Source organism: Lissotriton vulgaris, chromosome 6, assembly GCF_964263255.1.
Source record: "Lissotriton vulgaris chromosome 6, aLisVul1.2, whole genome shotgun sequence".
NCBI classification, from domain to species: domain Eukaryota; kingdom Metazoa; phylum Chordata; class Amphibia; order Caudata; family Salamandridae; genus Lissotriton; species Lissotriton vulgaris.
In genome coordinates, this window is record NC_141694.1 from 1,288,379,996 (window position 1) to 1,288,397,177 (window position 17,182).

Consider the following 17,182-nt stretch of genomic DNA (forward strand, 5'->3'; position numbering starts at 1 on the left):
GCATTTGAGGAGGATAGTGATAGGCAACAGACATAACTGCACTTTGAATTTATATATACACCCGAAGATAGGTGGATACACTTCTTAGAGGACCTATTAGGGCTACAAGCAGGGAGAAGTAATTTGACCACTGAGTGGAGGTGTCTTTATTAAGCTTCACAATATACGTAAAGCTATTGAAGGTAACACAACCAGCAAGACTCCAGGCACAGACATGGAACCGGTTGTTTTATTCAAACATAATTGTTTACTCGAGAGTCAATTGTAACTTGATTATTAAATGTAGTGAGTGTTTCAGGCATTCTGCCAGACACTTGTGGGTTTTGGTGGTTGTCCCGTTACTAAAAGGACTGAAAGGGTCACATCCTCTTGTTACAGGCCAAAGAGGTTAGTCCACTCTGACGGCCTGTGAGATGGATGCAGATCTTGCCAACTGTAACTCTCGACACAGCATTTAGTTCAAGAAATTGGTTCAGTTTGAAACGTCAAATAGTGTAGTTAGTATGATTCTTATATGTTCCTCGGCAATAGGACGAATGTCCTTAAGTCAATTGTTATGAATACTGATCCCAGAAATAATAAAGGTAAAGTTGCTGGTTCTGTGTTAAAAAGGTCAGATCGTGCTCCTCTCTCGAAGAAAGTAATATTTCATCACAAGTTTAATGGGGTCCTGTAATAGCACACAACAGTGATACAATATCTACGGGTAAGGGTGGGGTCATTAGTTTTGCTTGGAACCATCCATAATGCAATTCTGCTGAGCACAGAGTGTACCAATTGCAACATCATTTATTTTATCATTTTAAGAGGTTACAAGACACAACTTCCTATTCGAGGGTTCGTGGTCTTTCGTGTATCGAAGTTGCAGGTCATTTTTTTCATTCTGTTATTGTTAGAATCCTACCTAGCTTATTTGGAGAAGTGTGGCTCAATGATTAGAGTGGCAGACCCTGATGCAGAGGTCTAGCCCGGAACCAGGGTTCAATTCCCCACCTCGGCGGGTCTTGGGCTCAAAATTCCACCCACCTGATAATTTTCGCCTCGTTGCCTATTCCAATCATGGAGTCCCACTCTGTGACTCTGGCCAATAGCTTGCTTAATCTCCACAACGCTAAGGATGCCTGGCCTCCACCTTGGGGGTGCCCAGGAGTGGACGCCTCACAGGGAAAGCCAGGATGGGCTCCACAGCGGTATTCGTACAAGTGCATTGAGACCCTTGCGGGTGAGTAGTGCGCTATACAAGTAGCAATTTACATTTTACATTTACATTTGGCAGTGATGGTAAATACATTTGAACCTGCAGTTAAAATAAGGAACAATTTAAGGATGTAGGGCATTAACTGACATTATTGTTTGCAGCTCAGGGGTGTACTATAGAGCCAATATTTCATATACATTATCATTTTAGAATTCGTTACCTGTTCAGTCATTACTCCTGAAAATGTAAGCACTGCTGTGTTTACTTGCCCATATTTTTTATTCAAATGTTTTAAGAAAATTAGGACCTTCTTCAGCCTGGATTCAGGCACAGTGTTCATTCACCCATGAACACAGAATGAGTAGGGCAGATGGAAGGAAAGAGTGAGGTTGCTTCTGCCATAAAAGGGTCAGAGAGAGAAAATGAAACCGATTGTCTCGAGTTCTTCCTACAGAACCCCTATGAGTATGTCAGCCTTTAGGCATCACTTGATTTAATGCCACATGCTCTTAATACAGAGTTTGAAGTTGAAACACAGTGCAGTCAATACATCACCTTTCTATAGTATGAAATCTTGGGAGCCTAGAGGCGAAACCCGAGCCGCTATATAAAAACAACAATTGGCAATGCCAATAGGTCTACCTTGATTGTGCTAATCATGCACATATTTATTTATGTCTGTTTACATGGTGCTCTCAATGGTGGCTAACTGAGCTTGGTCCTGTGCCTCCACCTTGTAAGGTGGTTAAGAACTTGGCATCTGGGTAGATATAATGCTCACTATGAACTTTCAAATTTCAGAAATTGCAGCTTTCTGTTTTCTGTTGCTTAAGTGCGTTAGGAAGATCCACCAGCTTCCTCCTTCAGAAGCTCAAAAATCATTGTTCAAACTTATCTCAGGACAGTGGTGCACTTTTACTCCCGCAAGAGCAATCCATGCGCTGGGAATCCTTATGTAGCTGCCTTACCTTGTTATAAACTTACTAGGCAGGGTAGCAGATCTTATTCAGGTCTTGAACGTTCTCTATGGAACTCCCTTGCGTTGAGAATGCAAACATGCACTTCTCCTCTTGAGTTTCTGAGACAGCTGAAGACTTGGGGGCAGATTTATGTCGAACTTGCGCCACGTTTACGGCGCCGTTGCGTGACGCAACGGCGCGGAAACGTGGCGCATCCCTGGGACCTATTTACAACGTGACGCATCTAGGCAGATGCGTCACGTTGTAAAGCTCGCGCCACATGGAACCTGCGTCAGGTTTCATGTGGGCGTTCTGTCGCAGGGTGGGCGTTCCCTCGTAGGAAAGCCCCGTAAAACTGACGCAGTGAAATCTACAAGATTTCACTGAGTCAGTTTTACGACGCTGCTGCATCAAATCCTTACGCCTGCTTGAAGCAGGCGTAAGGAGTGACGCACCACGTTATGTATGGGTGGCCTCTGTACATTGCAGGAGTTGCGTCGCACTTGCAACGCTACTCCAGCAATGCGCCGCCCATACGCCACAAGATGCGTCACGCATCTGCCCTTCTTGCACCATGGTGCGCCGCATTGTAAATGCGGCGCATCTGTGGTGCCGCAAGGAGGGATTTGCGTGACGCATCAGTTCTGGTGCATCCCTGCTGATTTGCAGAGATGCGCCAGAACTCATAAATCTGCCCCTTGATTCTTCTAATGTCTTGTGTTGGTCTTACCTTTTCTGCAGTGCTGGGAAGCCCCATCTTGGTAACCATGCACTGCATAACTGCAGTGATTGATGGATTGATTGGCGCATAACCTCATAAGTGCTGCGCCAGTCCAACGGCCGACGGCACCACTACCTCGGGAGTGCTGCCGTCGGCCGTTGGACGTTCCAACTGCACCTGCGCAATGGAACGTTCAGCACTGGAGCTGGGCGTTCCATAGCTGCTAAGGTGTTAATCACATTAAAGGCAGATCTGTTGTCTTTGGCAATGCTTGTTTTATATTCCCATTTCATATGTTCACTAAAAGCAATAATCAGCCTTTTCCACCCATCACATTATAACATTATACCTATGTAACCTGAAGAGCACAAGAAAAACCCATGCATTATCAAGTCTCAAAAGGGCAACGTGTTGAGCTCTTTGTTTGCCCCTTGTGCACAGCGTATTATAAATGCTGCACCACAATGTACCCATATACTATGTATGTGACTTTCATGTTCCAAAACTTTCTAGTAAAAATAAAAAAAGAAGTAAACATTTTTATGTAAGCAAACAGCTGATATCTTATTACTTCTGCTGCTGCAGCGATGTGTCTTGCAGAGATCAATCAATTTCTCTACAAAAGACCCCTGAACCAACGTCAAGCATTTTCAAGCTCTTCTGTCCCCAAGGGGCACACTCTGTCCTTAGCAGCTGACAACTGATAAGTAAAATTAGAACAGAAGTATAGATGTTCGGCGCACTCTTCTACACAGGTCAGCTGGTGTGATGTTCTTCTGGGACACTGATATGCACCAAGAGCAGGACTGGGTATGAAAACAGAAAAGGGACTATTGTAGCAGCGACACTGAAACAAATGAAAGGGCTGGGGGTAACCAATTGTACAAAATGATAGAAAGAGGACCATACAGAGATGTCAACACTTCGTAGCCACCTTGGAAGAGTTGACTGTTTTTTAAAACTAGTCTACACATGCAGTTACAATAGCAATAATTTAGTTAAAAATATATATGTAAAGAACAGTTGATGTATTTGCTAGCAATTTAGTGTAATACATTTGCTTGAATATCATACCGCATTTCCACCTGAAGGTGTTGGGGAAGAAGGGAAGTGAGAATACGCTCTACCCGTAGTCTCTGCGGTTGAAACGAAGAAGATTGAGAAATTATGGAAAGTTGCTCTGCCTTTTTGTGCAGCAACATATTTTTAAAAAAATGTATGACATTGAAGGATGGGTGACATGCTGAACAAAAATGAACATTCCCTTGGATAATGAAATATTTGGAAGGTTGAGATGAATTTGGTAAAATGAACTATGTCTAATGCTGCAACAGAAATTGCTCTGCCAGTGTCCCCTGCTGAGACACAAGCGGAGAAGAGAATCAAGATAAATGGGCTCATCCAAGTTAACAGTACTCCATTTTACTGAGCTTTTACCAGCAATCAATCAGGATGGCCGACTGCAAGATGGCCGTCCAAAAGATTGCTGGTTTTGTGATTGATCTCACAAGACTTTTGCCAGCAATCTTGAGGTCACGCTGACCTGATCTGCAAAAAGAAAAACCAACAATAAGGAAGCCATTTCAGGGTTGAGGCTTGCACTGTATCCTGACAAATACATAGAAAAGTGCATTTGCTTCATGTGCTGCATGGAATCAAATGCTTTGTGTTTTCAATATGTGTGTGAGATAAAGGATTGATTGAGAAAAAAATTTGATGGGTCATTGTACTTTCAAGAAGTAAAATAGTAACTCAAATTTTTCTTGCACAGAAAGGGAAGCACTCCCTGCATGGCAGAACTAGAGTCCCAACAGCCAACAGGATGAGATGAAGAAATAAACACTCCAATGCCTACTCTATGGCCAAGATGCACTTATATGCTCCACAGGATTTGTGTTAAAAAAGTGTTGGGGTGAGATTTGCTATTCAACGCAAACCAGGACATGAGTTTAAAAGTTGCCCACAGTAACATCAAGTTGTGCCATGAAATACTTTGCGCTACTTTGCATCAAGGGGGTGTTCCATGGAGGGTTCATGGGAGTTCCCAAGCAATGACCCATGAGTTCTGATGCAAATTTCTCTCTACTAGCATTTGTTGGCTAGGATTTGCGTCAAAACCTTACCTAATTGGTGTTTCAAATTTATGTATCATGTGTATTACAAGAAGACAAATTGGTTGCTCCCCCAATGCATGGCTATTGTTACTGCCATCCAAACAAAAGGGTACGCAACAATGTCAATGAATAATGCAAGCAAGCATAAACAAGAATAAAAGACAGTTTCAAATTGTTTATCTCACTTGGCTCCCTTGTAATGGAGTTACCACATGCATCAGGATCATGAGATCTTCTGGAACACTGGATCTATTTTATTTCAACCATACTTTTCAACTGCTCAAGCAAGCTGAAATTACCAGGTGAGGCTAAGATGTTTCCTTGGACGGAATATGCCCAGGTCTGAAGGTATCTCATGTGAATGGATGTTGAAAAATACCATCTTTTGCATGATATTCTTCCATATTTTTGCCTTTTTTAGCTGAGCCAATTGTTTTGGGCCAAACGACTCTGCAGACCTTACTCCTACTAAACAGTGGTAAACTGCTTGTGGTCTCTATTTTAAAACATGATAACATTGGCATACCCCTGATTGATACATGTAATTTAATTATAAGCCCCTAGAATATGGTACAACAGGTACCTAGGTCCATTAAATCAAATGCTAAAGCACTCCTTGTGACACCCACTTAAAGTAACACTATAAAACAAGTCTATAGGTCTGCCATTGTAGGTGGGCTGACGAAGGGCTGTAGCAGTGGCAGAGACGGAGTAGTGTTCACCATATTTACACCACTGGCCTTACCACATACAAATCAGATGGGCATACCATTATCTTGGCAGTAAAGATACTCCGTCACCATTGCGACGGAGTATCCTTACTGTCAAGATATAAATCTGCCCTAAGTTCGAAAGTAAAACTTTTCACAAGACAAGCCTTGTCCCTGTATCCAACTCACACTCCATCGCGGCTGGCCTTAACTTTTGAGTTTGTCCCAGTCCAGTACAACTAGGTGACCACAGTTGGCGATTTGTTTTATTTTTGGGCACTAGTTGAACCTCAAACGTCCAATATTCATATCTCCTGTTCCATTGATTGGATGTTTGTCATTTAGGTGTCATTTCACTTCTTAAAATGTACTCTTGTTTCTATTATGTTTTTTTTATTGTGTTTTGTTTTCACTTTATTACTGTTTGAGTACTGCATACATACTTTACATATTGCCTCTAAGTTAAGCCAGAATGCTTGTGTGCCAAGCTACCAGAGGGTTTAGCACAGGTTTATTTAGTGACTATTGTGGTTCACCCTGAAAATGATTGTGATTATTATTTGAGGGGGGTTTTCACTTCACTCAACTCCTAATTTCGTAACCAGGATTATCAAAATTAACTGACCTCTCTTAATGAGGACCGTAGCTTAGCCAATTCAGTTCTGTGCCCTTATTAAGTGTTTCTTTTGAACTAGGATTTAAAGAAGATGCATTTGTAGACATGTATCAATTGTAGAACCAACATTAGCAGTCCATAAGATTGTCCTTTAATACCCTGCACCTCTATTTATTTGTTTGCAGGAAATGAGAGTCTGGAGGAAAATTATGTCCAGGACAGCAAGATGGGGTTTGTCATCAACGCCATTTATGCAATGGCCCATGGTCTGCACGACATGCATCTTGCCATGTGCCCCGGACATGTCGGTCTCTGTGATGCGATGAAGCCAATCGATGGCAGCAAGCTCTTGGAGTTCCTGATAAAGACTTCCTTCCGTGGAATTTCTGGAAAACAAGTATGGTTTGATGAAAATGGAGACTCTCCTGGCAGGTAAACTGTCACTGAACCAATTTATTTACCCCCAAAAACTGAAAATTCATATCTCTGCCTTCAGAGTTACAATAAAATGGTATAATAAGAATAGACAAATGCTCTAATTTAGCTGTTAATAGAACCTTCTCTTTTGCATTGTAAGTTAATATTCTGTAGTGTCTTGGAAGATATTTTGGACCCAATTCTCAAAGGTCTTTTCTTATCTACATGATTGTAAGGTGCAGACATAGCATCATTCTGGGGGGAACTTCAGACTGTGTTTCAAACATCGTGGATTTGCTCTTATAAACTGATTTACTCACAATTTTATTTCACAAGTACATTGTAAATTTAAGTATGAGGGAATATCTTCACAGGGCATGTTTTGAACTTTTCTGGGAAGATACTCATGCTAAAGGTGGCAAACATCCAGAAACTCACAGGTTTGCAGACAGTTACCCACCCTACAAACTGTCATATATTTACTCTTTCGGTGCAAGAGTAAATTCATTTTCAGCATGAGAAAATAGAGGGGGTGAGTGGGAAGCGGTTTCTTCACAAGGAAAAATAAAAACGTGTGGAATAAAACAAAATGCTAAAAAATGCACCTGCATTACATTGGTGCTTTTGGAAAACACGTTTGCTAAATGTTTATTCATATAAGCACTCCTGGAGAACTGCAACAGTCACAGCTTCTCATGAATATTCATGGGAGTCTTTGTGAATTCCACAAAAGGCTGCAAGTTGCTCCAAAAGAAGGAATATTTATGTTGAAGTAAATTTCCACCTTCCTGTGTAAGGGTATTGTCTCAACCTTAATACTGATTTATGTATTGTTGTGCTAGTTTGAGTGAGTATTGGTTTCGTAATGCAAATGAACTTCTTTATGACTAACTCCCTCACTCCCTTAAAATACCAATGACTTTGCTGTGACGCTAATGGCCTTTCTAGATTTTTCTATTCCATTATCAACCAAGTAGCTACAACATAATGACGAGGATCATCCAATTCATACATTTAATTTTCATTTGTGTTTCCTGTTTTTATAGAATTTAGTGAAGTTAATTGCAGGATAACCTTCACCTTGAAAATGGGTGTACTTTACTGTTAAGAGTTCACCTCTTATTTGTGACCTATAATGTGGTGTGTACTGCTTAATTAAACCCCACTAAAACAACAATAGATGTTTTTGTCGAAGTGCAGTACTCACTCCTGTGTAGTTGGACTAAGTGGCTCTTAGGTTGTCGCTAGTGAATACTAGCACATTAATAATCAACGCATAATGGGAGAAAGGTAAACGTGCAGGTCATTGTTAGTAACTAGATTTCTGGTTGGCAAAGGTATACACCCCAACCAAGCAGAATGCCACAATCCTACTCGGGGTAAGCTAGATATACACTAAAAGATATCCTGTGCTCACCTTCTGGTAGCTTAGCACCAACATGTCAGGCTTATCTAAAAAGGCAATGCGTGCAGTATTTGTGCTAATCAAAAAACAAATGAATGGGGGAGGTAGAGGTTTTTTACGAGCTAGGTCCGCCCTCCTTTTATGTGCTATAACTGAAACCCGAGGTGTTGGGTAAAGGACGTCAGAGGTTAGGGATAGGGTTATATAAAGTGCTCCCGCGTAGTCGTAGGTCGCAGCACGCCGCATCCCGTAGAGGGGTGCGAAGACCCCATGATGAAGCATGACACCAAGGGTCCTTTTGGTGTGTGAGGGGTATTTTAAAAAACACATAGTGGTCCCCGCCATCGTGAGGAACACTTTCACTTACGCAACTAGGTGGATTCTTGTTGTTTTCATAAATGAGGTCCTTTACCCGACACCTCTGGTTTAAAGTATTTGTGCAACACACACATACACACACACACACACACACACTGTAAGACAATGAATACACCAAAAAAAGGTTTATAACAATGGATTATATTATAAACAAAACAAGACCAAAATGACAAAAAAAATAATGTATAGAAGTTGAGATATTGAATTTTAAAAGAATAAATGCAGTAAAGTGCTTAAAAGCAAGTAGCGGTAAAAAGGTTACTATAGATCACGCTGGACTGGGGCAAAGTCAAAGTTTGTGTCAACCTTGTGGAATCACAGGCAGGCTGGCTACAGACCCATGTAGGCCCTGGTGAACAAAGTACCGTTCCTGGTCTCAAGCAATGAGATGTGAGCTTGAATGGGTCACCTGCAGTGGCCACCAACAGAGCCCATTGAGGAGGGTGCTACTCTCCTTGGTGACCTGCCTATCATTACTAGATGGCATGTAGAAGGAGGACCCATCAATGAAGATTTCTGTAGGGCACAGAGGGAGTGTTCAACCCTTGAGGGACTGAGGGAAGAGGCTGAAGCCCAAGCAGCAGGTGATGTCTCTGGTATTCACCATATTTACTAGGAGGGCAGCCTCCTTTACAGTGAGCCTTAGGTTCCTGTTCTTGTGACAACAAAGGCCCCTGTGGTCCCCTAATACAAAATGGCCTTCCTATGGGCCCGGGCTACTGAAATTCCCATGGCAGGACACCTGGGCCAAGATAAGACCTTAGCAAGGCTTCTCCCACACTTCTATTGTCCCAGGTTCAAGACTTCCTTAGATACATTTTGTAGGATGTTTGCGACCTGCCCGGTTAGTAGGAAGATAGGGCAAAGGCTTAAAGTCCCCCTTAACCCATTGCCAGTCATTGGCATACCCTTTGAGAGCAAGGGCAACAACATTGTAGGACCTATGGATCCCTAGACTGCTTCAGGCAACAGATTCATCCTGGTTCTGGTGGATCATGCCACTAGGTATCTAGCGACAATCCCTCTGAGAACTGTGAGTGCACCTTCAGTGACAAAGGCACTGATGGGGATTTTTACCCAAGTGTTTTTCACCAAAAAAGTTGTGTCTGATGGGGCACAAACTTCATATCTGCATATATACAGTCAATGTGGAAGGAAAGTGGTGTTATTTACAAGTCTCCATCCCTTACCTTCCACAAACTAATGGACTTGTTGAGAGGTTCACCGAGACCCATAAAAGCATGATTAGAGGGCTTCCTGAGGTCTTGAGGAAAAGTGGGATTTCCTCTTGTCATGCCTGTTGTTTACCTACAGGGAAGTACTACTGAAGGGAGTGGACTTTAGTCTATTTGAACGTCTGTCAGGGCGCTCTGTTAGAGGACCCCAGAGTTTTTCAAGGAAGACTGGGTTCAATTTCCCAGGAAAGCGCCCCAGGATGTAGTAAGCTAGATGCTGGCCTTCAGGAGCTAAATGGCTAAGTTGTAGAAGGTAGCTTCCAACAACCTATAAGCCATCCAAACTGTCATGAAGGAGTGGTATGACAAAATTCTACTATTTTGGATTTGCAGCCTCGTCATAAAGTTTGGGTAGTGCAGCCAGTGGAGCCTGTATCTCTACAGGACTGATGGACTAGCCCATATGATGTAATTGAGAGAAAGGGGAAGACCATCTACCTTGTGGATCTCAAGACCCTTAGGAACTCCACCAGGTGCTGCATGTCAATCGCCTCAAGCTTCACTTTGAGAAGTCTTAGGTCACTATGCTGCTGGTGACAGATGACAAGGAGGATGAGGAGAGCGAACCCCTCCCTGACCTCTTAGGTTGCAAGGAGAAAGATGGGTCTGTGGTGGGAGTAATCCTTTCCCCCACTCTAACTCCTATACAACATACAGATTGGCACCATGGCACCAAGTGTTGGGCCAGTATTCCTCTCTGTTCTCCCTCATCATTGGGACCACTTACATGTGTACCCATGATGTGGACACAGGGGACAACCTCCCTGTTAAGAATAGGTCTCACAGGTTGTCATATAAGATGAGGTCCAGCATTAAGGCTGAAGTGTCTAGAATCCTGGAGTTGGGGGTGATTGAGCTCTCCAGTAGCTCCTGGTTCTGGTACCACACTCTGCCCCACCAGTCACCACACAGGAACTGAGGTTCTGTGTGGATTATAGAGGGCTAAATTCTGTGAAGAAGACTGTTGCTCACCCCATACCTGGACTGATGAGCTGATTGATCGGTTATGGGTATCTTAGTACCTTTGATCTTACATCAGAGTACTGGCAGATCGCCCTAACAGAAGGAGCAAAGGGGAGTGAGCCTTCTCCACCCCAGAGGGCCACTACCAGTTAAGAGTGATGTCCTTTGGATTTAAAAACGGCCTTCCCACCTTCCAGAGACTGGTGAACCAGGTCCTTGCTGGACCTTCTCTGCTGCTTATCTGGATGACATAGCTGTCTTCTGTAGCTGCTGAAAGGACCAGCTCTTTCACCTCCAGGAAGTGCGTCATGCTCTTCAACAGACAGGCAAGTAAGTGCCAGATAGGGCAGAGGTCTGTGGTGTACTTGGGCCATCTGGTGGGCAGGGGGAAGGTTCAACCTCCTTCAGGCCAAGATACATCATGACCTGGCTGCCCCCAAGACCCAGACTGAGGTCAGAGCATTTTTGGGCCTCACTGAGTACTATAGGAGATTTTTCATGGGTTATGACACAATTGTCGCCCTCTTGACCGAGGTGCCCTGGAATGTAAATTTAACAGCTCCTGTGCTCATAGTTCCTTCCTGTCTTCTTCGAGAAGTTTATCATACAAACAGGTGCGTCAGAGCATGGCATGGGGCAGTACTATCTTAGCTTAAAGAGGAGGGCCTAGAGCAACCTGTAGCCTTCATCTCTAGGAGGTTGCTGCCCATGGAACAAAGGTGGAGTGTAATAGAAAGATAATCTTTTGCTGGGGTTTGGGCACTGATGGAGCTGAGGCCAATTATTGTTTGACAGTGACACTCACTTTCAGATTCAGACTGACCACAGATCCCTCTGGTGACTCATGAAAATGAGGGGTGAGAATCCCTAACTCTTGATATAGTCCATTTTTCTACAGGATATAGACTTTAGGGAGGAACAGAGACCAGGGGTAGACTACTCCAATGCTAATGGTCTATCCAGCTTTTTCTGCCTTAATGAAGAGAACTCCCTAGAGAGTGGGTAGCTCTCCCCACTTTCAGCAGGGAGGGACAAGTGTTAGACCTGTCAGCTTTAGGGCAAGTCACAAAATGCAATGTACAACAGTGTCCCAGACACTGTTTGCGATTCCCAATGAGGTCGCTAATTGCATGTCTGTTCAATATTCATGAGGCAAGCGCAATTTGCGACCTCATTGGGAATGGCTAGCACTCACAGGGATGGCAGCCTGCTGGGGTCAGCAGACCGCCATGTCTGTGACTGCTTTTTCACTAAAGCAGGTCTTTTTTTTAAATGATGCTTTTAAAAAACATATATGAAACTTTTCAGTTTCATTTTTTAAGGGAGGGCAGTGGTCCCTGGGACCACTGCCTGCTCTTAAAAAATATTTACGCACACACTCACAGAGGGGAAAGGGTCCCCTGGGGACCCCTTCCCGCTTGTGAGTGGTTTACCACCGACTTGAAGTGGGTGGTAAACTGCGAGTGTTTTGCGATTGCAAATGCGGTCGCAAAACAACAGTACATGGCATGGTGACTCGCTATTAGGAAGGGACCCCCTTCCTGATAGCGAGAGTCGCAAATGCTATTTTGCAAAATAGCATTTTGTACATGCCTGGAACCTTTTTTGCTGTTGCAAACGGGCCAATCTCCCATTTGCGGCTGCAAAAAAGGGTTGTACATTTGGCCCTTAATTTGTAGCAAGAGAGAATAGCAAACGAGGGAGTGAAATTCGGGGACTGATAAAAATATTGAAGTATCGTCTGCATAAACCAGTAGCTTTATTTTTTTATCATCAAATGGAAATACATTGTGAGGAGTCAGAGTTTGAGAAGTGAGTTAAAAAGGATAACATTTCTTTGTAATAAAAGATTAATGATATGTATGTCAAGTTCAATTGAAAAACTGTCAGGACATTCAGCTTTATCTTTTTTAAATAAATGTATTGATTTCGCTATTTCATCTACTATGATATCCTTTTCTATGGATGTAAAATTAATATCAATGAGAAATGTTTTATTAATAGAAGAGCAATTTTCATCTTTATATCAATTGATTGAAGATTTTCTGGAGTATAGAGTGATCTAGAGTAATCTGCAAATGATTTGGAACTTTCATCACCATGAAAGATACTAGTTGGATAAATGCTTTCAAATTTTGTTTATTCTTTTTTTAAATTATTCTCCCTATTCACTGGCAAGATAATTGAAAAACAGTCGATATTTAACTTCAAGATGAAATGAATTCTAACCATTCCTGAACAATGACCAATCTGGCTTAAGCTCACACTGTTGTCGCTACTTTACACTTTGTGGAACGTGTCCTCCTAACCACAGATGAAGATGACACCCATCCCTTAATATTGATGGACCTCTCTGCCGTCTTTGACACAGTCAGCCATCCTACCATCATAAACTTCCAGAAGTCTCAAATAGTGTTCATTGTCAATGTCCAACCTTTCCAACAGACACCAGTTCATATAGGCACTTCCAGGTTTCAAAATATGCTTATCACCTGCGGAGTCCCCCAGTGTTCCATACTGTCCCATGTCATCTTCAACATCTACATGAAGATGCTTGGTGTCCTACTAAGCATAAAGATTCACCAATATGCCAATGATAACCAATCCTTACTTGAAAGTCTCCTCTGCTCAAGACATCCAACTCCTAAGACGTTGCCTGCGCATCATCCAGACCTTGATGCCAAGAGCCTACCAGAAACTAAACTCAACCATAGCGGAATTCCTAAAATTTCCAAGAACAAAACACAAGAAACAGTGCAAACTTTTCTCAATTACATGAACCTTGACAACTTAGAAAAGTAACTTTTACAGAATGCCATGTCATTTGGCTTCACCTCAAGGAACACATTGCCAAAAAATACGATGGCTTGGTTCCAACTCTGGGCCTCATTTACGAGGCCCCTATGGAACTTTTGCGCTGCCGGAGAGGCACTGCTCTGGTGGCTCAATGTGCCACATCATATTTACAAGGCCACACAAAGCTACTTTGCATGGCTTTTAATGGCTTTGTTAATATATTATCCTTTCAAGCAGAACACTTCATGGAAGGGGCATTCCATGGGTGTTGCTGTGGGTATTCCCACGCAAGACCAATGGAATTAGAAGCATTTCCTGATTTAAGAGGAGTCGTAAACCTAGGAAAGCGTCAGAGTCTAACGCCACCCCAGGTGAGGCGTTAGGGAGGAGCAATGAGGAGAAATATCCGTACTTCCCCTTGTTTGTTCCTCTTTCTATGTGTGTTGCATTCTGCAGCATATATAGTAAGAGGAAAACATGTCTTGTGGTTGTTTTTGTTCAGGACGGTGTCCCTTCCCTCAAAAAAACAATCACCCCAACAATGCAGACACCCTTGCACCATGGCTCAAGGGTGTCTGCGTTAGCTAATGGCAGCCCATTGTGTGCCAGGGCAGGGGAAAAGGACAGGAATGAGCCATATCTCATAGCTATGGCACATTCCTGCCCTTTTCTTTTGACGCAGGGCAGCACAGCATGATTTTTTTGTGGTGTTCCCCTGTGCCAAAACATCGTAAAGGAGGCCCTCTCTCTTCCAAACAAAGGTAAACTATTTCTTCCAGGACGTGACTTCAGAACTAGCACATACTCTCACCTCTGGATGGTGGTAACACCATAGAGCAGACTCCACATTAGAATTCCTAAGAGTAACTGTCATGCCTCAGCAAGTTTCATGCAGGTCTTGAAGAAATATGATCACATCACTCTCATCCTGAAGGAACTTCATTGGCATCCATTTGTAGCCTGCACCTCCTGGTATGGTTTTTGGACAGAAAAATATAACCAACTTTATTTTGAGCTCCAAGAGTGTTGTAAAGTACTGAATCAAACAGGAAGTTAGTCAGTAGTAAAAGTGTAACAGAAGTAGGACTAAAACTGCGCAAATCCATTGCATTGTTTTAAACGTTGCAGGCATGTAATATTTAATTGGGGGTGGTGGCCCAAGGTGAATGACGTCAGGCAGCCGTGGGACTCCCACCTTGGAATTCCACAGCAATGGCGGCGGACTCCTACCATACACTTTGGACCCTGCACTTTCTTTGCCAAGTTAAGGACCGTCTAATGCCCTCATCGGTGCCAAAGGTAGGAGGATTACAATGGAAACAGAGTCGGTAAAGGTTTGGCATAAGCTGACGTGACATTAAACGGCCGTTAAAAGCGCAAGATGAGTGAAAGTTTCAAATTTCAAGACAGAAACCCACCAAGTTCCCTCCCCGTGCTCCGGGACTGAGGCATACAAGAAACCAAACCTGCAGACAGTTCATGACTCGTACACGTTGTACTGCACCAAGGGTTCAATGGGCCCTTATAAATGTGGCATCCTCCGACCAATCTTCTGGTTAGTAAAAGGCAGCCATGACAATGGTGCAGTGGGTAACTCAAAATGAGGGCCCCCTGCAGAATGTGACGAGGGGCCGCTGAGACTCCCATATATTATATATCAGATATTCATTGACCATGATGGGCTGAACAGGGTCACCTTCAAGGGTTGGGTGACCCCCTGATAGGGTGGCCTCTGCACCGCAGGGGCCTGCTTTACGCCCATGTAATAGTACTGCTAGGGTGCCCTAGCACTCTAGAGGCCTCCCCCATGCACATGCACCTGCTGCCTTAATAATCGCTACTGTCACCCGTGTTTCGAATGCTTTGTAGAAGAAGCCTTTTTAGAGAGGTTTAAATTGCCCCCTTCCCATATCAAGCATAGGGACTAACTGTACTTCAAGAGAACCCATGGGGGGGGGGGAATGTCAGCCTCCTGTGTTTCCGGTTGTTTCCCCTGGTCCTTGGTTCCAGGCCTGCCCTCCTCGTAACCTCAGTGTTGTGTAAGGGCGCTGAGTGGATAAACATGAGCCCACTGGCTTGTTTCCATTTCGGTGGCAGCAGAGCAGCACAGTGTGATCTTCGACCAATGGCCCGCACCGCTCACAGCGGGGACCAGCTGTAATTGCTGGGCTGCCGAGGAGATATGGAGATTTGTTTCTTCTCACCCGGTTCTTTTCTTCAACCCTGGAAGGACTGGTTGTCTTTATATTCCCATTTCACGCTGGCCCGCCTGGACGCTGAAACCGTCAAAGGCTCAATGCTCGGCGTTTCATCACTCCATACTTGGTAAACAAGTCTGATGGCGCACGGCCCTGGTACTCTTCGGCGGCCTTCAGGTGGGCAGCAGAGGGCAGGACGTAGAGAAAGACTTGAGGGGAAGAAACAAAGAGAGAAAAGGAGCACAGGAGAGTCGATGGCAAGACGGAAGAGAGAAAAATTGGGGCGAATCAGGTTGAAAGGCGAAAGAAACTAAAAAGGAATTGCACGAAGAAGTGAAGGGAGGGAAAAAGAAACAGTAACGCGGCAGGAAAGGTGCAAGCTGCATATGAAAGAGAGGAAGATAAAAGATAGGGCGGTGGATGGATGGCTGAAGGAAGGCATGAGAAATGTAAGGAATCATGGTAAAATTAGAGAAAGGAGGGTAAGATTATACAGGAATGAAGAAAAAGGAATAATAGGAGGTGTGTGGATAAATTAGAAGGACGCTGCAATGTTTTTTGTTTTGCTGCAGTTTCATATAGCGCGAACTCGACCCGAAGGCATTGAAGCACTTTAAATTAGCACCATTTAAATTACACAAGAACACATTCAATTGTTAAAAACGCAGGAAGATTAAGTGATTTGCCCAGAATCACAGGTTGTTGAGCAGCGCCGAGCCTCACACCTGGTTCCCCGATGTCTGCATCTCTGACGCCCCATCCTCTTCAGGTGTTTTTTATTAGCCAGGAGTGGCAGCTGCTTCCCTGGGTTGCCCTAAGGTAAGGGTACTCCTGGTACCTCGTGCTTCAAATGTGATGAAGACGGTGACAGGAGCACCACATTACCAATCTTCTCTGCCAACCCACTGAGACTCGCCCCCCCCCCACCACACCCTTGTATCCTCACATTAATGGGAGCAGTGCCTGTAAACAATGGAAAGTTCACAATAATTTGCTTTCTAATAGATAGCTGTAAAGAGAAGGTGCCACTTTTATTCAATTTAAGGTCCCTAACTTTGCGGACCTGCCAAGACCCGAACTCGTGACCTGCCTTGGTCACAGCTGCGAGAGATTGCACAGCTGCGAGACGGATGCAGCACGGCAGAGCCCATAAACGTAATCAGCATTCTAACTGTGTCAAATACCCAATCGCACATTTATCCAGTCTGTTTTAAACAGACGCTGCCAAAAGGGAAAGTACATTTCTAGTAAAAGCGAGACATGTGGTGTCAATTATCGCACCCGTGTCTGGGCACGATAATTGAAACCACATGGCCTAATGGTGTCTATGATCCGCACCAAGCGCGTAATAGACACCAATAGGCCGTGGGCAGAGCTATGCGCCCGCCTTTGGCCTATTGCGTGCTGTCTTTCATAAAAACACGCACACAAAGGCCAATAGCGGGCCACAAAAGGAAAAGCACACGCTTGTG

General features: G+C 43.8%; 1 protein-coding gene across 1 annotated transcript in view; it reads left to right on the forward strand.

The window, feature by feature from the left end:
* The window catches only part of GRM1 (glutamate metabotropic receptor 1), a 1,947,075-nt gene that overhangs the window by 1,567,847 nt on the left and 362,046 nt on the right, over positions 1-17,182 (forward strand). The window contains exon 4 of the mRNA XM_086927421.1: positions 6,504-6,750. Within this exon, the coding sequence (XP_086783547.1) occupies positions 6,504-6,750 (247 nt within the window). The remainder of the gene's footprint in view (positions 1-6,503; positions 6,751-17,182) is intronic.